The sequence below is a fragment of the Capra hircus genome, chromosome 17, assembly GCF_001704415.2.
Source record: "Capra hircus breed San Clemente chromosome 17, ASM170441v1, whole genome shotgun sequence".
NCBI lineage: Eukaryota > Metazoa > Chordata > Mammalia > Artiodactyla > Bovidae > Capra > Capra hircus.
The window spans coordinates 19,266,078-19,289,110 of record NC_030824.1 but is presented as its reverse complement, the minus strand read 5'-3'; the positions used below and the strand labels follow the sequence as shown (position 1 = coordinate 19,289,110).

The 23,033-nt window shown below is 45.7% G+C and overlaps 1 protein-coding gene and 1 non-coding gene across 2 annotated transcripts in view; both read right to left on the bottom strand.

The window, feature by feature from the left end:
- Positions 1-22,746, bottom strand: part of DNAH10 (dynein axonemal heavy chain 10) — a 158,917-nt gene extending 136,171 nt beyond the window's left edge. The window contains exons 1-5 of the mRNA XM_005691347.2: positions 22,247-22,746; positions 16,747-16,833; positions 13,965-14,065; positions 12,050-12,158; positions 5,604-5,719 (exon numbers count right to left, since the gene is read on the bottom strand). Of these exons, the coding sequence (XP_005691404.2) occupies positions 5,604-5,719; positions 12,050-12,158; positions 13,965-14,065; positions 16,747-16,833; positions 22,247-22,460 (627 nt within the window). The 5' untranslated portion in view covers positions 22,461-22,746. The remainder of the gene's footprint in view (positions 1-5,603; positions 5,720-12,049; positions 12,159-13,964; positions 14,066-16,746; positions 16,834-22,246) is intronic.
- Positions 13,785-13,857, bottom strand: TRNAG-UCC. The gene has a single exon. It is a non-coding gene; the product is annotated as a tRNA-Gly (tRNA).

Here is a 23,033-nt window from a genome sequence, read left to right as displayed (position 1 = left end):
ATAATTTCTAGGTCCATTTCAAGTTGCTGCCTATGGCATTATTTTGTTCTTTTTTATGGCTGAGTACAAATGCCCTTGAAAACAGAAGAAAAGTCACAGATGTAGAAAACAAACTTATGGTTACCAGGGAGGAATGCAGGGAGCAGGGGAGGGATACATTTAAAAAATGGGAGACTGGGATTGACATACATGCACTGCTATATATAAAACAGATGACTAATAAGGACCTACTATATAGCACAGGGAAATCTGCTCAGAGCTCTGTAGTGAGTTATATGGGGAAAGAATATAAAAAAAGAGTGGATATATGTATATATATAACTGAGGCACTTTGCTGTACAGCAGAATCAAATGTAATGTTTTAAGTCAACTGTAACCCAATAAAAAATGTTTTAAAAAGAAACAAATCACACAACACCATATTCAATAATTCATGCACTTAAGTTGCCTCTGGCTTTGAATGTATTTGTACCCTAATAGAGACAAAACATGGTCCACTGGAAAAAGGAATAGCAAGCCACTTCAGTAGTCTTGCCTTGAGAACTCCATGAATGGTATGAAAAGGCAAAAAGATATGACACTGAAAGATGAACTGCCCGGGTCAGTAGGTACCCAGTATGCTACTGGAGATCAGTGGAGAAATAACTCCAGAAAGAATGAAGAGACAGAGCCAAATCGAAAACAACACCCAGTTGTGGATGTGACCAGTGATAGAAGTAAAGTTCGATGCTATAAAGAACAATATTGCATAGGAACCTGGAATGTTAGGTCCATGAATCAAGGTAAATTAGACGTGATCAAATAGGAGATGGCAAGAGTGAACATAGACATTTTAGGAGTCAGTGGACTAAAATGGACTGGAAAGGGCAAATTTAATTCAGATGACCATTATTTATACTACTGCCAGCAAGAATCCCTTATAAGAAATGAAATAAGAAATCCCTTATAAGAATTCTTACAAGAATCCCTTATACGAAATTATAAGTGTAGCCCTTATAATTAACAAAAGGGTCTGAAATGCAGTACTTGGGTGCAATCTCAAAAATGACAGAATGATCTCTGTCTGTTTTCAAGGCAAACTATTCAATATCATAGTAACCCAAGTCTATGCCCCAACCAGTAATGCTGAAGAAGATGAGGTTGAATGGTTCTATGAAGACCTACAAGACCTTCTAGAACTAACACCCCAAAAAGATATCCTCTTCATCATAGGGGACTGGAATGCAAATGTAGGAAGTCAAGAGATACCTGGAGTAACAGGCAAATTTGGCTTTGGTACAGAATGAAGCAGAGCAAAGACTAATAGAGTTTTGCCAAGAGAATGCGCTGCTCATAGCAAACACCCTCTTCCAACAACACAAGAGAAGGCTCTACACATGGACATCCCCAGATGGTTAATACCGAAATCAGATTGATTATATTCTTTGCAGCCAAAGATGGAAAAGCTCTATACAGTCAGCAAAAACAAGACCAGGAGCTGACTGTGGCTCAGATCATGAACTCCTTATTGCCAAATTCAGACTTAAATTGAAGAAAGTAGGGGAAATCATTCAGGTATGACCTAAATCAAATCCCTTACGATTACACAATGAAAGTGAGAGATAGATTCAAGGGATTAGATCTGATAGACAGAGTGCCTGAGGAACTATGGACAGAAGTTTGTGATATTGTACAGGAGACAGGAATCAAGACCATTGCCAAGAAAAAGAAATGCAAAAAGGCAAAATGGCTGTCTGGGGAGGCCTTACAAATAGCTGTGAAAAGAAGAGAGGTGAAAAGCAAAGGAGAAAAGGAAAGATCTAAGCATCTGAATGCAGAGTTCCAGAGAATAGCAAGAAGAGATAAGAAAGCCTTCTTTAGCAATCAATGCAAAGTAATAGAGGAAAACAACAGAATGGGAAGGACTAGAGATCTTTTCAAGAAAATTAGAGATACCAAGGGAACATTTCATGCAAAGATGGGCTCGACAAAGGACAGAAATGGTATGGACCTAACAGAAGCAGAAGATATTAAGAAGAGGTGGCAAAAATACACAGAAGAATTATACAAAAAGATGCTCATGACCCAGATAACCACGATGGTATGATCACTCACCTAGAGCCAGACATCCTGGAATGTGAAGTTAAGTGGGCCTTAGGAAGCATCACTATGAACAAAGCTAGTGGAGGAATTCCAGTTGAGCTATTTCAAATCCTAAAAGATGATGCTGTGAAAGTGCTGCACTCTACATGTCAGCAAATTTGGAAAACTCAGCAGTGGCCACAGGACTGGAAAAAGTCAGTTTTCATTCCAATCCCAAGGAAGGGCAATGCCAAAGAATGTTCAAACTACCACACAACTGGCACTCATCTCACACGCTAGCAAAGTAATGCTCAAAATTCTCCAAGCCAGGCTTCAGCAGTACGTGAACTTGCAGGTGTTCAAGCTGGATTTAGAAAAGGCAGAGGAACCAGAGATCAAATTGCCAACACTCATTGGATCATAGAAAAGCAAGAGAATTCCAGAAAAACATCTACTTCTGCTTTATTGTCAACACCAAAGCCTTTGACTGTGTGGATCACAACAAACTGGAAAATTCTTCCAGAGATGAGCATACCAGACCACCTGACCTGCCTCCTGAGAAATCTGTATGCAGGTCAAGAAACAACAGTTAGAACTGGACATGGAACAACAGACTGGTTCCAAATTGGGAAAGGAGTACGTCAAGGCTGCATTATTGTCACCCCACTTATTTAACTTATATGCAGAGTACATCATGAGAAATGCCAGGCTGGATGAAGTGCAAGCTGGAATCAAGATTGCCAGGAGAAATATCAGTAACCTCAGATGCGCAGATGACACCACCCTTATGGCAGAAAGTGAAGAACTAAAGAGCCTCTTGACGAAAGTGAAAGAGAGTGAAAAAGCTGGCTTAAAACTCAACATTCAGAAAACTAAGATCATGGCATCTGGTCCCATCACTTCATGGCAAATAGATGGGGAAACAGTGGAAACAGTGAGAGAGTATTTTTTCGGGCTCCAAAATCACGAAGCAAGAAAAGACGCTTGCTCCTTGGAAGAAAAGATATCACCAACTTAGACAGAATATTAAAAAGCAGAGACATTACTTTGCCAACAAAGGTCCATCTACTCAAAGCTATGGTTTTTCCAGTATGTGAGAGTTGGACTATAAAGAAAGCTGAGTGCCAAAGAATTGATGCTTTTTAACCGTGGTGTTGAAGAATACTCTTGAGAGTCCCTTGGACTGTGAGGAGATCGAACCAGTCCATCCTAAAGGAGATCAGTCCTGAACATTCATTGGAAGGACTGATGCTGAAGCTGAAACTCCAATACTTTGGCCACGTGATGTGAAGAACTGACTCATTGGAAAAGACCCTGATGCTTGGAAAGATTGAAGGCAGGAGGCGAAGGGGATGACAGAGAATGAGATGGTTGGATGGCATCACCGACTCAATGGACATGAGTTTGAGTAAGCTCCGGGAGTTGATGATGGACAGAGAAGCCTGGCGTGCTGCAGTCCATGGGGTCACAAAGAGTCAGACACGACTGAGCGACTGAACTGAATTGCGATAGTACAAATAACAGCAACAACATGTCGGTGTCTCCCATATTTTAAAGAATCTTTCTGGTTGATATGTGAAAAATATAGTATAGGGTCATGAGCAGAAGCTGGGAAATCTATCAGGAGGCAACTGCAAGAGTCCCAGCAAAAGAGAACACTGAAGTCTTCCTGGTTACCCTGTCCAGTATTTCAAAAGTCCTATCTTTACCACCTGCCAACATTTCCTAACCCTCTTCCCAGCTTTGCCTTTCTCCTTAACTCCTATCATGGTCTAACATACTGTATATTTTCTCAGTGATCTCACTTAATGTGAATTTTCCTGACTAGGATGTAAGGTCCATGAGATACAGACCTTGACTATGGTGATCACTGCTATGGGATACAGTAGGTGCTCAATAAAAACTTGCTGGAAGGATTTCCCTGATGGTCCAGTGGTGGAGACTCCACACTCCCAAAGCAGGGGGCTTGGATTCAATCCCTGCTCAGGGAACTAAGGTGCTTTGGCATGGCCAAAAAAAAAGATAGAATAAAAATATATATATTTGGAATCCCTTGAGTTCTCCCTTGATCTCTAGACATTCATCCTGCCTCACACCTCATCTTGGATGTCTAAAAGGTATCTCAAGTTTAATATGTGCAAAACAGAGTCTGGGTTTGGTTTTTTTTTTTTTTTTTTGCTCCAGATCCTTCCATTCCCCCTGTCTCAGTAATGACCCTAATATCCCCCTGGTTGCTCAAACTCAAATCCTAGGAGTCATTCTTGATGCTCCTTTCCTAAACCTCCATATCCAAATCATCAGCAAGTCCTGTTGGCTTCATCCCTAATGTATTCTTGATGCTGTCTGCTTCCCACTCCCTCCCCTGATTGAACTCTGGAGCCTAAACACCTATCATCCAGCATTCAGACGCTTCCATAGCCTGTTATAAGATCTACTGATCCCTTAAGCTCTTGCCTCTGCAATATGTTATACACACAATGATGAGAAGAAAAATGCAAACCAGATCATTTTATTCATATGCTTCAAACCTACTTTCCTTTCCAGACCTCACTCACTAGGCTCCAGCTGCACTGCTCATCCTTCTGTTCATAGACTAAACAGAGTCTGCTCCCACCTCAGGACCTTTGCACATGCTGTTTCCTCTGCCCAGGATCCTATTCCTCCAGACCCTCACTTGTCTGATGCCTTCACCTCATCCACCTCTCAATTCAGTATCACTGCTTCAGAGGGGGTCTTTCCTGACCACCTCACTCCCATTCTATTACATTTTCCTAATAGGTTATCATTAGTGAATTAGCCTGCTTATGGGCTTTTTTAATTGGTTGTCTAAAAGTCCGATGTCACCTCTCCAGCAAGGTCTCCCTAACCGCCATCCCCTGAACACACACGTACTCACACAGGCCATTTCTATTATGTTGCTGTTGGTGTCTAGTCTCTAAGTCGTGTCTGACTCTCTAACCTCACGGGCTGTAGCCCACCAGGCTCCTCTGTCCGTGGAATTCTCCAGGCAAGAATGCTGGAGTGGGTTGCCATGACCTCCTCCAGGGGATCTTCCTGACCCAGGGATCAAGCCCGCATCTCCTGCATTGGCAGGCAGCTTCTACCACTGAGTCACCGAGGAAGCCCTCTCTATCACATTGCTAGGATTTCGTTTCCTCAAGCCAGCCATCACTACCCGAGAGTTTCCTGTTTTTGTGTTGATGTTCGGTGTCTTTCCACCAGTATAAGCCAGAACACAAGGATGTCATCTGTCCTGCTCACAGATCCACCAACAAACCCCATGACAGTGTCTGGAACCTAACAGTTGCCAACCACCTCTTTATGGAATCAATGAATCAAATGGCCTTACTCTTCTCATTATTTTTTTTGGCTGAGCTGCTCGGCTTGTGGGATCTTAGTTCCCTGACCGGGGACTAAACTCGTGCCCTTGACAGTCAAAGTGCCAAGTCCTAACCACTGGAATTCCCAGATTTACACCAGGGAATTCCCAGATGTCCTTACTTGTAAAAACTGCTGAGATTCTTTTTTCCATCCATATTTACCTGAGATATAACATCCCTCAGGAAAGCAAGCACATGCGAATTTATAATCCCATACTCCAGCGTTTCGGGCATAATTTCCATAGCTTCCTTCATGTCAGTTGCCTCAGAGATGGTCTCTAGACAGGAACAGATTTGGGGAGTGAGATGAGGAGGGAGGTGGACACAGCTAACATTTCCAAGCGTGTGGGAACCAGCTCCTCTTCCAATAATACAAAGGAATGATCCAGGCACAGATCAGAATATGTGCTCATTGGGAAACAAACAAACGCTGAGGGGCGCACAGTGGTTCAGAGGTTCACGCAAGCGGCACCTGAGGGCCACGTGGATGAACTGATCTGGTTGGAGTGTGTACAGCCTGACGAGGAGAGAAACACTTTGGGTTTTCTAGCAACATTTGATGAACTCTTTGCTTGGTCTGTTTCTCCACTCCCAGTAACCCTCCCCAGCTCATCACCAAAGTACCTTTCAAGTCACAGCATTTGGGGGCCGAGGGTGGGGGACCAGCATTGTTGTTTTTGGCTTTTTAGGCCCCACCGCACAGTTTGTGGGATCTTAGTTCCCCGACCAGGGATTGAACCTGGGCCCCAGCAGTGAGAGCGTCAAGTCCTAACCACTGGATTGCCAGGGAATTCCCAAGTCACGGATTTTCTTTTTTATAATGTAAATTTTTTTAAATTTAAATTTATTTTAACTGGAGGCTAATTACTTTTGGAAACAGTCTCTCTTGTCCAGGTTTTCTTTTATTTATTCACTTATTTTTGGCTGTGCTGGGTCCTTGTTGCTACACAGGCTTTTCTCTAGTTTCAACGAGCAGGGGGCTGCTCTCTACCTTTGGTGCTTCTCGTTGTGGGGGCTCCTCTTATGCGGAGTATGGGCTCTAGGGCATGCAGGTTTCAGTAGTTGAGGCACGTGGGCTCAATACTTGGGACTCCTGGGCTCTAGAGCACAGGCTCAGGAGTTGTGGCACACAGGCTTAATTGCTCCATGGCATGTGGGATCTTCCCAGGCCAGGGATCGAACTCACGCCTCCTGCATTGGCAGAAAGATTCCTTACCACTGAGTCACCATGGAATCGGCCAGGTTTTCTTTGATGCGTATTCGCTCCCACCCTCTCCCTCGACTACACCCCACCCCACCCCACCCCACCAAAAAATTAATCACCACCAATCAGCTCTGTAAACACTTCAAATTGCCCTGGGACAATTCTCTGAGTCTCACTGGGACACACCACAAGCTTCAGTCTGCATGCCTTTCCCTGCATCTGTATAGGTGTGCACACTATTCTTTGCCTGATAGGTTTCTATCAAATGCTTCTTTACTGAAATAAATTTATTTTAAAGGGAAATTATGTAAAAGCCAAGTGTGAAAAAGAAAGCTTGACATCATTGAAAGATACCTGTAAAAAAAAAAAAAAAAAAAATATATATATATATATATATATATATATATATATATGATGAGAGTAAATAGTAATAAATTGGGGTAACTTCCATACCCTCTGGCCAAGGCTGATTATTGTTCCTGGCTTGTGATTATTGTTAAATAGGGAAGCACTGTGCTGAGATTGGCCCCTCCTCAAACAAGAACTGTTTAATGCTAAGCCTCTGCTGGTCATCTTTCCTCCTTGTCATGTTCCCTCTCATTTGGGAAGAACAAAGTACAGAAACTCAGAACGTAGCAGGAGGTCGTGATCCAAAGGGCCATCAGTGTTCAAAACAAGAAAAGAAAAGCAACATCGTGTGTGCTGCGTACTTCACTATAGCGTCCTGTATAGTGGACAGTCGAACTGTGTCTTTATTTCAAGCTCAGGATGTCCAGAAGCAAGCATGAAAAAAAGCATGGGTGATATAGCTGATATAGTACTACCCAAACATCGCTGGATCATTTTTTCAAGAGGATAGATAGGATTGAATCCAGCAAGAAACAAGAACCTGTCCCATCAACGTCAGGTGTGAGTAAAATTCCAGCTTATCCTTCATCTCCTATTGCTAACGAACCTTCAGCTCTACCATCTCCCAATCCCTCTCCCTCCTCCATCAGTAACTCTTCTTGCCTCTTCACTCGATGCCAGCTCCTGTATGCCAGCTGTAGTACTATACTATTCAAGGTCCTATGAGATTGAATTTTTTTAATTTTTCGTTTGTCTTTTTATGTCTTATTTGTGTGAAAAGTATTATAAACCTATCTCAGCACAGTATTACATAGCTGATTATGTCAGTTGGGTACCTAGGCTAAATTTGTTGGACTCCAGTTCAGCTCAGTTCAGTCGCTCAGTCGTGTCTGACTCTTTGCGACCCCATGAATCACAGCACGCCAGGCCTCCCTGTCCATCACCATCTCCCGGAGTTCACTCAAGCTCATGTCCATCGAGTCAGTGATGCCATCCAGCCATCTCATCCTCTGTCGTCCCCTTCTCCTCCTGCCCCCAATCCCTCCCAGCGTCAGAGTCTTTTCCAATGAGTCAACTCTTCGCATGAGGTGGCCAAAGTACTGGAGTTTCAGCTTTAGCATCAGTCCTTCCAAGGAAATCCCAGGGCTGATCTCCTTCAGAATGGACTAGTTGGATCTCCTTGCAGTCCAAGGGACTCTCAAGAGTCTTCTCCAACATCACAGTTCAAAAGCACCAATTCTTTGGCGCTCAGCTTTTTTCACAGTCCAACTCTCACATCCATACATGACTACTGGAAAAACCATAGCCTTGACTATACGGACCTTTGCTGGCAAAGTAATGTCTCTGCTTTTGAATATGCTATCTAGGTTGGTCATAACTTTTCTTCCAAGGAGTAAGCGTCTTTCAATTTCATGGCTGCAGTCACCATCTGCAGTGATTTTGGAGCCCAAAAAAATAAAGTCTGACACTGTTTCCACTGTTTCCCCATCTATTTCCCATGAAGTGATGGGACTGGACGCCATGATCTTAGTTTTCTGAATGTTGAGCTTTAAGCCAACTTTTCAACTCTCCTCTTTCACTTTCATCAAGAGGCTTTTGAGTTCCTCTTCACTTTCTGCCAAAGGGTGGTGTCATCTGCATATCTGAGGTTATTGATGCTTCCTGACCTGCATACAGATTTCTCAAGAGGCAGGTCAGGTGGTCTGGTATTACCATCTCTTTCAGAATTTTCCACAGTCTATTGTGATCCACACAGCCAAAGGCTTTGGCATAGTCAATAAAGCAGAAATAGATGTTTTTCTGGAACTCTTGCTTTTCCCAGGATCCAGCAGATGTTGGCAATTTGATCTCCAGTTGCTCTGCCTTTTCTAAAACCAGCTTGAACATCAGAAAGTTCATGGTTCACGTATTGCTGAAGCCTGGCTTGGAGAATTTTGAGCATTACTTTACTAGCATTGGCACCCCACTCCAGTACTCTTGCCTGGAAAATCCCATGGACAGAGGAGCCTGGTAGGCTGCAGTCCATGGCGTCACTGAGGGTCGGACATGACTGAGCGACTTCACTTTCACTTTTCACTTTCATGCATTGGAGAAGGACATGGCAACCCACTCCAGTGTTCTTGCTTGGAGAATACCAGGGATGGGGGAGCCTGGTGGGCTGCCATCTATGGGGTCGCACAGAGTCGGACACGACTGAAGTGACTTAGCAGTTACTAGCATGTGAGATGAGTGCACTTGTGCGGTAGTTTGAGCATTCTTTGGCATTGCCTTTCTTTGGGATTGGAATGAAAACTGACATTTTCCAGTCCTGCGGCCACTGCTGAGTTTTCCAAATTTGCTGGCATATTGAGTGCACCACTTTCACAGCATCATCTTTCAGGATTTGAAACAGCTCCACTGGAATTCCATCACCTCCACTAGCTTTGTCCGTAGTGATGCTTTCTAAGGCCCACTTGACTTCACATTCCAGGATGCCTGGCTCTAGATGAGTGATCACAACATCGTGATTATCTGGGTCATGAAGATCTTTTTTGTACAGTTCTTCTGTGTATTCTTGCCACCTCTTCTTAGTATCTGCTGCTTCTGTTAGGTCCATACCATTTCTGTCTTTTATCAAGCTCATCTTTGCATGAAATGTTCCCTTGGTATCTCTAATTTTCTTGAAAAGATCTCTAGTCTTTCCCATTCTGTTGTTTTCCTCTATTACTTTGCATTGATTGAAGAAGGCTTTCTTATCTCTTCTTGCTATTCTCTGGAACTCTGCATTCAGATGCTTATATCTTTCCTTTTCTCCTATGCTTTTCGCCTCTCTTCTTTTCACAGCTATTTGTAAGGCCTCCCCAGACAGCCATTTTGCTTTTTTGCATTTCTTTTCCATGGGGATGGTCTTGATCCCTGTCTCCTGTACAGTGTCACAAACCTCATTCCATAGTTCATCAGGCACTCTATCTATCAGATCTAGGCCCTTAAATCTATTTCTCACTTCCACTGTATAATCATAAGGGATTTGATTTAGGTTATACCTTAATGGTCTAGCAGTTTTCCCTACTTTCTTCAATTTAAGTCTGAATTTGGTAATAAGGAGTTCATGATCTGAGCCACAGTCAGCTCCCGGTCTTGTTTTTGTTGACTGTATAGAGCTTCTCCATCTTTGGCTGCAAAGAATATAATCAATCTGATTTTGGTGTTGACCATCTGGGGATGTCCATGTGTAGAGTCTTCTCTTGTGTTGTTGGAAGAGGGTGTTTGCTATGACCAGTGCATTTTCTTGGCAAAACTCTATTAGTCTTTAGCCCTGCTTCATTCCACATTCCAAGGCCAAATTTGCCTGTTACTCCAGGTGTTTCCTGACTTCCTAGTTTTGCATTCCAGTCCCCTATAATGAAAAGGACATCTTTTTGGGGTGTTAGTTCTAAAAGGTCTTGTAGGTCTTCTTGGAACCATTCAACTTCGGCTTCTTCAGCGTTACTGGTTGGGGCATAGACTCGGATTACTGTGATATTGAATGGTTTGCCTTGGAAACGAACAGAGATCATTCTGTCGTTTTTGAGATTGCATCCAAGTACTGCATTTCAGACTCTTTTGTTGACCATGATGGCTACTCCATTTCTTTTGAGGGATCCCTGCCCGCAGTAGTAGATATAATGGTCATCTGAGTTAAACTCACCCATCCAGTCCATTTCAGTTCGCTGATTCCTAGAATGTCGACATTCATTCTTGCCATCTCTTGTTTGACCACTTCCAATTTGCCTTGATTCATGGACCTGACATTCCATGTTCCTATGCAATATTGCTCTTTACAGCATTGGACCTTGCTTCTATCACCAGTCACATCCACAGCTGTGTATTGTTTTTGCTTTGGCCCCATCCCTTCATTCTTTCTGGAGTTATTTCTCCACTGATCTCTAGTAGCATATTGGGCACCTACTGACCTGGGGAGTTCCTCTTTCAGTATCCTATCATTTTGCCTTTTCATACTGTTCATGGGGTTCTCAAGGCAAGAATACTGAAGTGGTTTGCCATTCCCTTCTCCAGTGGACCACATTCTGTCAGACCTCTCCACCATGACCCACCCGTCTTGGGTTGCCCCGTGGGCATGGCTTAGTTTCATTGAGTTAGACAAGGCTGTGGTCCTAGTGTGATTAGATTGACTAGTTTTCTGTGAGTATGGTTTCAGTGTGTCTGCCCTCTGATGCCCTCTTGCAACACCTACCATCTTACTTGGGTGTCTCTTACCTTGGGCCTGGGGTATCTCTTCACGGCTGCTCCAGCAAAGCGCAGCTGCTGCTCCTTACCTTGGACGAGGGGTATCTCCTCACCACCACCCTTCCTGACCTTCAACGTGAGATAGCTCCTCTAGGCCCTCCTGCGCCCGCTTGTTGGACTTAACAAACAAACTGGTCTTACAAACATGCTCTTGGAATAGAACTCGTTTGTACATAGGGGACTTACTGTACAACCTTATGTGTGTTTCTGTTCAGATACCTTATTGAACATAATTGCTGATTCACTAACATTGGACTCACAGCCAACAGCATCATCACTCACGTGTGAACAAAGCTTACATCACACACGAGTTTTCTCCATCAGGCACATCCCAGCCTTCCTGCACTCTGAGTACTAGCCAGTGCTTCAGCACCCCACCTTGGGGACATTTTAAACAGTGAAATCATGCCAAAGCCCCACAAAAACTCAAAAACCCTGGCACTAAATAGATCACGATAAAGACATTCATCTATAGTGTTTGATGCAATAAGAAGGCAGGGCATGGCCTTGCCTGACCTCAGCTGGGTCCATGCATGCTAGTGACTCAAATTTTCCCCACGCCATACGTGTCCTTCAAAGACGATGAAACCACTGAAAGTACTGATTTGGGGTTACAAAAATTTTGAGTGAGTTGGTAAATTTACAAATATAGAATCTGTGAATAATGAGGACTGACTGTACTGATAAAAAGCTATCTTCTCAAGAACACGTAAAAATTAAGCGTCTCAGACCTAGACTCGTGCACTTGCGTGCACACCCACACTCACACACACTCCCACTGGGAACATACCTTTCGTATTTCTGAGAAAAAACAAAACATTCTGGTCCAGAAACTCCTCAGGAACAGGAGTACGAAGCACCTGGAGATATGTCTTTTCCACCATTTGCTTAACAGTTTTCTGAAACATAGGGACCAAAAAAGTCACCCTGAGATATATCCATGCACCCAAATCACCTAATATTTGTGTACACCTGAGCTCTCTCTCCATGCACTGGCTGAACTTACTTCCCAGTGGACCACACACATGAGCTAAAATTCATCCAGGGGGACTTCCCTGATGGTCCAGTGGCTAAGACTCCATGCTCCCAATGCAGGGGGCCCAAGTTCAATCACTGGTCAGGAAACTCAAGCCCACACGCTGCAACTAAGACCTGGAGCAACCAAATAAAAAAATAACTTTAAAAAATAAAATAAAATTCACTCCGATGCTGAACTCTAACCCTGACTCTTTCACCAACTGGCCACTGCAGCTACACTTGAATAAACTGAATTGAGCAATACCTTAATCAAGCTTCTCTGGACCACAAATTGCAACAAACCCGTCTTGAATTCAGGTTTTTTGCAGGGAGGCATATTCATGGGGCAACTGAAAGTAATTTCAATTAGCACAGCTCAGGCCAAATGACTCCATCCTAACTCTCCCTGGGGCTTGTGCAGTGAAGGGTTGACCCAGCAGACCTGGGTTGTCCAGACCCTACACATTCCAAAGGTGCTCAAGACTAGCCCTGGGACTTCCCTGGTGGTCCAGCGCTTAAGACTTCACCTTCCAATACAGTTGGTGTTGGGTTGATCCCTGATTGGAGAGCTAAGATCCCACATGCCTTGCAGCCAGATAACCAAAACATAAAACAGAAGCAATACTGTAATAAATTCAATAGACTTTAAAAATGGTTGACATAAAAAAAAAATATTTAAAAAAAGGAAAAGGCTAGCCCTGAACCCGTTCCCAGGTGATGACCTTTAAGCTTTTGGAACATCCTGGCTGATATGAGCATCTCTGTAGACCTGGGCCCTTATGTTATGCTGAAGAGTTTACACTAAAAATGTGATTTATGGTGAACTGATTTTGTGTGCCTGGGGAACTGGGTCATACTGCCTCAGTTTGACCTCTGCAAAGTAGAATGGGCTGCTGAATAACTGTGCGGACTTCATGCAGACATGCCTGATCCCCACTAAAAACCCTGGACACCAAGGCTTGGGTGAACTCCTCTGATTGGCATAAACTCCTATGTGTTGTCTCACACTGGGAACTTTCCTGGTGGTCCAGTGTCTACGACTCCATACTCCCAACTCAGGAGGGCCAAGGCTCAATCCCTGATCAGGGAACTAGATCTCACGTGCCACAACTAAAGATCCCATGTGCCACAGCTAAGACCTGGCACAGACAAATAAAGTAAAATGTTTTTTAAAAGAAGAATGAATGCTGCCGTGGCAGCCCCATTTGGAAAGGACAACTCGTTCTTTCTTACACCCGGACTCTGCCCCGTATGCCTTGTTCTCTGTTCACTCTAATCTGCATCCTTTCACTGAAATAAACTATAACCATGAGTACAAACTGAACTGAACTGATGAATACAAAAGATTTTCTGGGTCCTGTGAGTCATTGTGGCAGATCATTTAATCTGAGGGGGACCTCGGGGACCCCCAACACAGGATTCCATCATCTCTAGTCCAACACAGGATGTTCCTTAACATTTTTCATTTTTTCTTTTCTGGCCACACTGTGTGGCATGTGGGGTCTTAGTTCCCCAATCAGGGATCGAACCTGAGATCCCTGCATTGGAAGCACAGAGTCTTAACCCCTGGACCATCAAGGAAATCCAACAGGACACATTTCTTGTATGAACTGTGTCAGTTACCCAGACTCATCCGAGGACATGAAATTCCCATTACCCTACCCAAGAGGAGAAAGAGCCACACGTACTTTGACGGGGAGGTTCTCTATACTCTCGAGGTCCATCTCTTCCTCCTCAAGGCTGATGGGAGGACGATGTATAGAATACATTCTCAGCTGCAGATTCTTAGCTGCAAAACATGATGCAATGCACAAGATGAAAAACTTGGAAAACGAGGTTTCTGGTCACCTAGACCAGACCTGCATCTCGGACATTAGCATATTTCACTCAGTGGGCGTGCTATCGAAAAGCTGGGTGTTGGGCCCTGCTGGTAGTTCAGTAGTAAAGAATCTGCCTGCCAACGCAGGAGACACAGGTTCAATTCCTGATCCAGGAAGACCCCACAAGCCACGGAGCAACAAAGCCTGTGCCCCGTAACTACTGAACCTGTGCCACAGAGCCTAGGAGCCACAGTTACTAAGCCTAAGAGAGCCACAGCCACTGAAGCTAGAGAGCCCTAGTGCCTATTTTCACAAGAGAAGGCACTGCAGGGAGAAGCCTGGTCACAACCACTAGAGAGTAACCCCCACTACTAAATAAAAGAATAAAATTATGTTTTAAATAATAGCTCTTTGTACATTTTTTACAAATGAATCCTACTGTAGCCTTGGCTCACATTATACTTAGGAGAATTCTGTTGTGTTTTTGATGGTTCTCAGTTGGAATTTTAATTTGTGTGTGAGAGTGTACAAGCTTGTTTCAGCTACAGTGTCCAATGAGTGACTTCTCTGAGATTTTTACTTAGAAGTGGGCTTTATCCTTAGGATGAGATTATAGTTAACATGTTAGCATCTACTCCTTTTTCACTATAAAACTTGAAACTGGTGGGGGATGGAAGGAAAACTAAATAGAATGAATGTATGTCTCCTGAGTCTACTGTTATTGATGGGATCTGAAAATCTCACAGCCTACCAGTCACAACCCTGAGTTTCTGATGAAGCCCACAGAGAAGGGAGAGCTTTCTCAAACTGTTTGGCTCTTCCTCCAAAAGGCACTGGACAAAGTCCAGGCTTTGGAACAAATCAACATGTGTGGTGTGAACCCTCTCTGCAGAGGGTTTTCTCATCCATAAAACGGGACAATAATATCGATTGGGGTGAGATTTGGGAGGATTAGACTACAGGTTGGCTGAGTGTTGAGCATGCTGGCTAGCAGAGGAAGCAGTCTACAGCTGGGAGAACTAGCATTATCAGAGAAAGAGCAACAGCCCACAGACAAAAATACACCATCGAGGGGCTTCCCTGGTGATCCAGCCAGTGGATAAGACTTCATGCTTCCACTGCAGGGGGTGAGGGTTCAATCCCTGGTCGGGGAACTAAGATTCTACATGCCATGCAATGCAGCCAAAGAAAAAGATTAAAAAAAAAAGACTGCCAAGTGCACCCAATGCCACAGAGCTATATGCTTAGAAGTGGACAAAATGCTGTTTCATGTTGCATGTTTTGCCACAATAAAAAGAAAAGAAAAAATACACTTGGAAGGAATATTAATTTGCTTTGCCGGAGACTGTCCTGACCCTTCTCTCCAAGCAGCCTCCTCCCTCCCAATTCCTTCCCGACCACGGATTTATTGGTAATAAAGCAGGAGGCCATCAGTAAACATGACTGTCTCTCATGACCACCATCTGTCTTATCAAAATTCAACCCACACAAATCTTAGTAAGATTGGAGGGCCTGTATTTCTAAACTTGTATTCCTCTCCTCTAACACCCCCAATTTTCACTAGAGAGGGGGTTATGTTTTGGTTAAAAATAAATTGTTCTGAAACAATTAAGATGACAACAGGAAACACTGCACATCACCCCAATCCTTTTTCTCCCGATTTTATTTTTAATTTTTAAGGGTTTTTTTTTTTAATGATTTTTTTCCTTTTGACTGTGGTGGGCCTTTTTTGCTACGCTTTCTCTAGCTGCAGTGAGCAGGGGCTACCCCTCAGTGCGCAGGCTTCTCATTGGGGTGGCTTCTCTTGTTGAGGAGCACAGACTCTAGACTGTGGGCTTAGCAGTTGTGGCACACAGGCTTAGTTGCTCCACAGCATATGGAATCTTCCTGGGCCAGAGATCAAATCCACATTCCCTACACTGCAAGGCAGATTCTTAAACACTGGACCACCGGTGAAGCCCAAGATGTTTTCTTTTTTAATATTTATGTGCATGTATTTGTTTGGCTGCACTTGGCCTCAGCTGTGGCATGCGGGATCCTCAATCTTCATAAAATGTCGTGCAGGCACTTCAGTTGCAGCATGTGGGATCTAGTTCCTTGACCAGGGATCAAACTCAGGCCCCCTGCATTGGAAGCTCAGAGTTGTAGCCACTGGACAACCAGGGAAGTCCTTCCCCTCTGACTTTCAAACACTCAGTATCTTGGTAAAGTACCCCGTCTAACTTCCGCTATTGTAAGGAAAGGTGAGTTACAGGAGAAATGGGGAAGAAATGGGTTGTTGGGCTCTGCTGGCAACGTGATGGTCTGGGGCAGGATTTCAATTTAGGCTCTACCAACACTTGGGGCTGGGTCCTCCTGTGTCAAGGGAGCACAGTCCTGCCCACACCTTGACCTTGAACTTTTAGCCCCCAGAGCTGGGAAAGAAGGCTGTGGTGTTGTTCTAAGCGATCCAGTCTGTGGTCCTTAGTTACGGCAGCCCCGGGTAACTAATAATGAACCTATTAACACCCAGCACATTCTCCTTGTATAAAACTTCTTACTAAGTCTCAGCTTCACATAAGTAAAAAGCAGAGGCTGATTTTAGTCTGGGCAAGTCGACCCCTCCCTCCGGGTGAATGCCCCCCAGTGCCCCTCACTCCCAATTCCATACCTGATGCTCTATCTATCGACTCCACTTTTTGAAACTCGGTCTCTTCTTCGTCTTCTTCCTCTTCAGTCAAGCCAGGAATGTCATCATCTTTACAGCCACATAAAGCGAAAGAAGAAAAATAAAACGGAATTGTTTCACCGTGCCAGCCCCGGGGAATCACCACTCTCCTTGGTGCTGAGAGTTGGACTGTGGCCCTGGGAGAGTCTGTTGAAGGCCACAGAATCTCTTGAAGCCCATAGCCTATTATGGCCTGTTGAAGGAGGTCACCAAGAGGAGGGACCACTGCTCAACCCGAGTGCTATCCTCAGGCATTCAGGAGCTGTTCACCCCTGCCCTGTCCTGGGGATGCCCACCCTGGGAGCCACTTCAAGGATGCACCTGGATAGATCAGCTGTGGTGGGAACCTCAAGGTGCTGTGGGTGCCTGAACCCCGGGAAGGGCTCTCTATAAACTCTTACGTGCTGGTGAGCAGGCAGTAAACTCATCCAGCCACGCCCAAGACCACCACCTACTGATCAGAGTGGCTGCATCTTTCTCTGGTCTCTCCTTGCCCTCCGTGTATGGGGGCGGTTTGCAAACCAACACACAGTCCCATAGAAATATCCCAGTTACTGGAGACAACCTTAAGGGACACAAAAGGAAGACCTGTGCAAATTCTCCAGGAGAGGAGAGTTACATAGGATAATCACATCATTACAAGCAGCCCAAAAGAAATATAAGTGACCAACACGCACCCAAAAAGAGGCTCAACCCCACTAATTTATCACACAAATGTACGTTAGAATGAGGACCTGCATCCAATCCCCTTTCATCTAGGGGACTGGTCAAAATTTTCATGATAATACTCAGTGTTGGCGAGGATGTTGGCAAACAGGCACCCCATCACTGTAGCTGGGTGTGGACTGGCAGGGCCTTTCTGGAGAGCAGTGTGGCAGGACCCGTTCAAACCACAAATTCACACACCCACCACACTTCCAGTTCTACTTTTAAAAGTCTCTCCCATAATATAAAGAAAGTGTACAAAGTGTACAAAAGGACACATTGTGTCATTGTGTGTAAAATAAAATACTGTGGCAGGATAAATGTCCATTCATTAGGGAACAGGTAAATAAAATATGGTACGACTCTAAAGTTACATAGATCTATAGTTATGGACAAAATTCTCCAAGATATCTTTGAGGGAGGACAAGTCACAAAATACTATATATAGTATGACCTTATAAATGATTTTAGGAGCTCTCTCTATACATGTTGGGAGAAGGCAGTGGCACCCCACTCCAGTATTCCTGCCTGGAAAATCCCATGGACGGAGGAGCCTGGTAGGCTGCAGTCCATGGGGTCGCTGAGGGTCGGACACGGCTGAGCGACTTCACTTTCACTTTTCACTTTCATGCATTGGAGAAGGAAATGGCAACCCACTCCAGTGTTCTTGCCTGGAGAATCCCAGGGACAGGGGAGCCTGGTGGGCTGCCGTCTATGGGGTCACACAGAGTCGGACACAACTGAAGTGACTTACCAGCAGCAGCAGCTATACATGTTATCATTGCTCCAGGAGATCTTCCCAACCCAGGGATCGGACCCAGGTCTCCTGAATTTCAGGCTGATTCTTTACCAGCTGAGCCACTAGGGAAGCCCAAGAATACTGGAGTGGGTAGCCTATCCCAGATCTTCACGACCCAGGAATTGAACCGGGGTCTCCTGTATGGCAGGTGAATTCTCTACCAGCTGAGCTACCAAGGAAGCCTTATCATTATATACATATCATTATATATAAAGATAAAGATGATAATGATATTGAATATAGATAGATAAATTGATTTCAGAAAAGATCTGGCGGGATGTACAGCAAACTACCAATAATGAATTACCTATAGGAATGGGACGGAGAAGGCACTGGAGACCCACTCCGGTACTCTTGCCTGGGAAATCCCATGGACGGAGGGGCCTGGTGGGCTGCAGTCCAGGGGGTCGCTGGCTGAGCAACTTCACTTTCCCTTTTCACTTTCAAGCACTGGAGAAGGAAATGGCAACCCACTCCAGTGTTCTTGCCTGGAGAATCCCAGGGACGGGGGAGCCTGGTGGGCTGCTGTCTCTGGGGTCGCACAGAGTCGGACAGGACTGAAGTGACTGAGCAGCAGCATAGGAATGGGATGCACTTCCCAGGTGGCTCAGTGGCAAAGAATCCACCTGCCAAACAGGACATGTGGGTCTGATCCCTGGGCTGGGAGATCCCCCGGAGAAGAAAATGGCAACCCACTCCAGTATTCTTACCTAGGAAATGCCATGGACAGAGGGGCCTGGCGGGCTACAGTCCATAGAGTGGCAAAGAGTCGGACACGACTAAGCAACTAAACAGCGACAACATAGGAACGGGAGCAGGGCCTAGGGGCGAGTGAGGGCTTATCTTGTACTTTCTATGTTTCTAAGTTCTACGTTATGTGAATTTTTAAGGGAATATCTTCCAGTAATACTTGCTGGAAATATTCACTACTTAATACTGTGCAACTTTTAGATTACTGCATAACTTTGCAATTTCTAAAAATTACTGTGTAAAAATGCCAGCAAGTTATTAAGTGATCTGGACAGTATGATTTCATTTTGTTATTTCAAGAAACAACACAAGTTTAGCTATTAGAACAGCATCTTGAACTAGATGCTGCTGGTCTAGACACCCCTCTTTCCTCACGACCAGCATCTATTTGTCTCCATCCAAACAATTTTTAACTAAGAGCAGAGAGTTTTGACTCCATAAAGCAGTGGTCACTAACCTTTTTAGCACCAGGGACTGGTTTCATAGAAGACAATTTTTTCCACAGATGTGGTGAGGGGGCTGGTTATGGGATGATTCAAGCAAGTTACGTTTATTTTGCAGTCACTGATCTGACAGGGGGCAGAGCTCAGGCAGTCATGTGAGTGATGGGGAACGGCTGTAAATACAGATGAAGATTCACTCACTACCTCGCTGCTCACATCCTGCTGTGCAGCCTGGTCCCTAACAGGCTCAGGCGTTGAGGATCATTTACGGCCATAAAGGATCCAATAAAACTGTCCAAGGGTCTTTGCGAGCCTGCAGGCTTAATGAGCAGAAGGGGAGTGACAGTGTGAGACGTGAGCTGAGGAGAGGTCCTCTCTCCCCACCTCTGCCCAGGACCCAACATCCAATACCATCCTGGTATCTCCAGGAGCAGTAACTTTGAGTTTCCGGGAACAGCATCCTCAGCAGGGAATATATTTGCATTCTCAACATGTGATGACAAGGAGAAGATGCAGAAAAGGAGAGAAGAATGCTGGGGCAGGGGGCAGGGGTTGTAAAGACAGACCAGAAACAGACATAGCTCTTGGGGATTTCCGAGCACCCTTTGCAGGGGGACCCTCTGAAGTGAGTAAAATCTCCTTCTGCATAGAAGAGGGACATCCTGGCAGGAGGCAATGGGCTAAACATGTGTGAGTATATACAGCACAACAGACAGCCACTGAACTATGAACAGAAGCCTTCAGAGGTCACAAGAAGTCCAAGTTGCGTAAGTCACATCCATTTCTTAGGCTCTTGGGATATATATATATACATATTTTTAAGGACATGTATATATATAATACTTAAAATTTATGCTTATATATATATTTTTTAACTACACAAAATCAACGTTACTGAACTTTGTGGTACATGTGAAATAGTCAATCCTGTTCATTTATCTTTGTATCCACAATTTCACTTGGTGATAATGAAAAAGTCTAAATTCTAGGTCCTATTATAATGAAACATCCAGATCCAAAGGTCTGCCAGGGAAGAAGGGGGCGGATAATAAGTTAGATTCCAAATGTTATGAGTCATCTCTCTGGGTGTCATTTACAATTCGTTATTATTGTTTATTTGTGGGCTTGCATTCTTCTACAGTGAGTATGTGTATTATTTTGTGTGAAGAGGGTATACTTAAAATATATGAATGTGACTACTACCTTTCGAGTAAATAAAAAGTTCTGTGTGACTCTGCCTCCCCACCCAGTGGAAGGCCCTGTAGGGGATCTAGAAAGTCTCCTGAAGATGTGACATTAGCACAGAAGGCTGACATTGACGTTAATGAGACATGTGTGTGCTGCTAAGTCGCTTCAGTCGTGTCCAACTCTTTGCGACTCCATGGACGGTAGCCCACCAGGCTCCTCTGTCCGTGGGATTCTCTAGGCAAGAATACCAGAGTGGGCTGCCATTTCCTTCTCCAGAGGATCTTCCCAACCCAGGGATCAAACCTGCATCTCTCGAGGCTCCTGCTTTGCAGACAGATTCTTTACCACTGAGCCGCCAGGGAAGCCCTTGGTTAATGAGACACAGCACATAAACCCAGGCCGTGACAACAGCACTGATGCCAATACCCCTGCTGGGAGAAAACCTGCGTGTTTCTCAGTCTCCTTCCCCAACAAGCACCTCTCTAAGTGTCCCCTGCCCTCTGTCTTGTCTCCCCCTGTCCCCACCCCTAAGCCCTCTCCATGTCCCTGGGCTGGAACAGCCTCCTCCGTGGAGAGTTCTGGGCATCAGTCACTGTTGCTATCTTTATTTGAAATGCTCAATTGTTCAACATAAACGTTTACATCTGCTGTAATGTTTTAACACCTTGTTTTGATGTTACTTTACAAGTGCCGGGCGGGAGCCTAGGAAGGTAGGAAGGGGTGCTCTTCTCCACCAAGGTGGACCTTGTCATCATCTGGCAGAGTGAGCGTGATGTGTCCCTCTCAGCCCCTGGGCCACTTCTCCATCCATCTACTGCATGCTGTTGGACAGTGACTTATATTTTTCTGAATCTTTATTATGTGATCTGTGGGGATGAGTTCGTTGACCTTCTATGTGCCATGGCTTGCCCATCTGTAAAATGGGATAATACACCCACTGGACATGAGCTTGAGTAAACTCCGGGGAGTTGGTGATGGACAGGGAGGCCTGGCGTTCTGCAGCCCATGGGGTCGCAGAGTCAGACATGACTGAGGGACTGAACTGAATACACCTACGGTTAATAGTTGATTTAGGCGTTTGGGGGCTTCCCAGGTGGCCCTAGTGGTAAACAACGCTCCTGCCAATCAATGCAGGAGACACAAGATACCCGGGTGCAATCCCTGGGTCGGGAAGATCTCCTGGAGGAGGGCACTGGCAACCCACTCCCGTATTCTTGCCTGAAGAATGCCACGGACAGAGGAGCCTGGCGGGCTACAGTTCATGGGGTTGCAAAGAGTCTGGGCACGACTGAAGCGACTTAGCACGCACGCATATGTGTTAGGAACTGTACCTGGTACTGATGCAGTGATGAGTTTGCTGTGATTACTTATCTAAGTGGGCTTGTCCGGTTCACCTAGTGCCTGGACTGTGCCTGGACAGGGTGGGCAGCAATAAGCATTTGCGGACTGTCTGGGAGGCCAAAAGTGGTGGGTGGGCGGGGATCTGCCTTCCTAGCCGGAATGGTGGGAACGAACAGGGCCGAAGGGGGCACGGCGGGAAGGCGGCCGAGGGGCTCACCGATCTCCACCTCCACCTCCTCGGGCACCACCTTGCGGTAGAAGAAGAGAGTCGAGGCGCCCTCCTCGTCGCTGGTCTGGTTGAGGAAGTGCAAGATGAGTTCCTCGGCCTTGCCGTCGTTGCGGTTTAGCAGCTCCTCGAAGAGCTGAGGGTCTGTGATGCCGAAGGCGTTGTACACGCGGTCGCGCATCCACAGCACTCGCAGGTCGTCCATGGCGCGGCAGGACTGAACACAGCTCAGCGCTCAGCAAGCTGAGCACCGGGCGGGCGTCCGTGGCAACGGCGCCCCTAGCAACGGGCGCCCCGGCAACGGCCGCCGCTGGCGCGTGGGGGCACAGCCCCGGGCCCCGCAGTCCCTACGCGCGCCAGTACTGGAGCCCAGAGCTCACAGAGGCGCGAACCAAGACTCGGGAGGGTGGCGCTGAGCCTCTGGGGAAGGGCCGGGGCGCCCCAGCCTGCGCGCGGAGGGTGGTCGGGGCTCTTCTCCCGGATGGGCGCCCCCTTCCTTCTGGGAGGACCGAGGTGAGCAGAGCGGTGGTATGCAAGATTGAAAGACCGGCCAGGGCCAGTCTCAGCCGCCGAGGGTCTGCAGGCCTGGAGGTGAGCCAGGAGACTTGTAGGCGCTGGATGCGCAAAGCCTCCCGCTTTTCCACCGCCAGCCTGTCTGGGAACGTCCCGCCCGCACTGTCGACAAGAAAACGGGCAAAACAGGTGACAGAGATGGCCTCGGCATCTCGGAGGTGGTAGAGGCAAAACTGGACGCCAGGCAAAAGGACTTCAGTCTGAG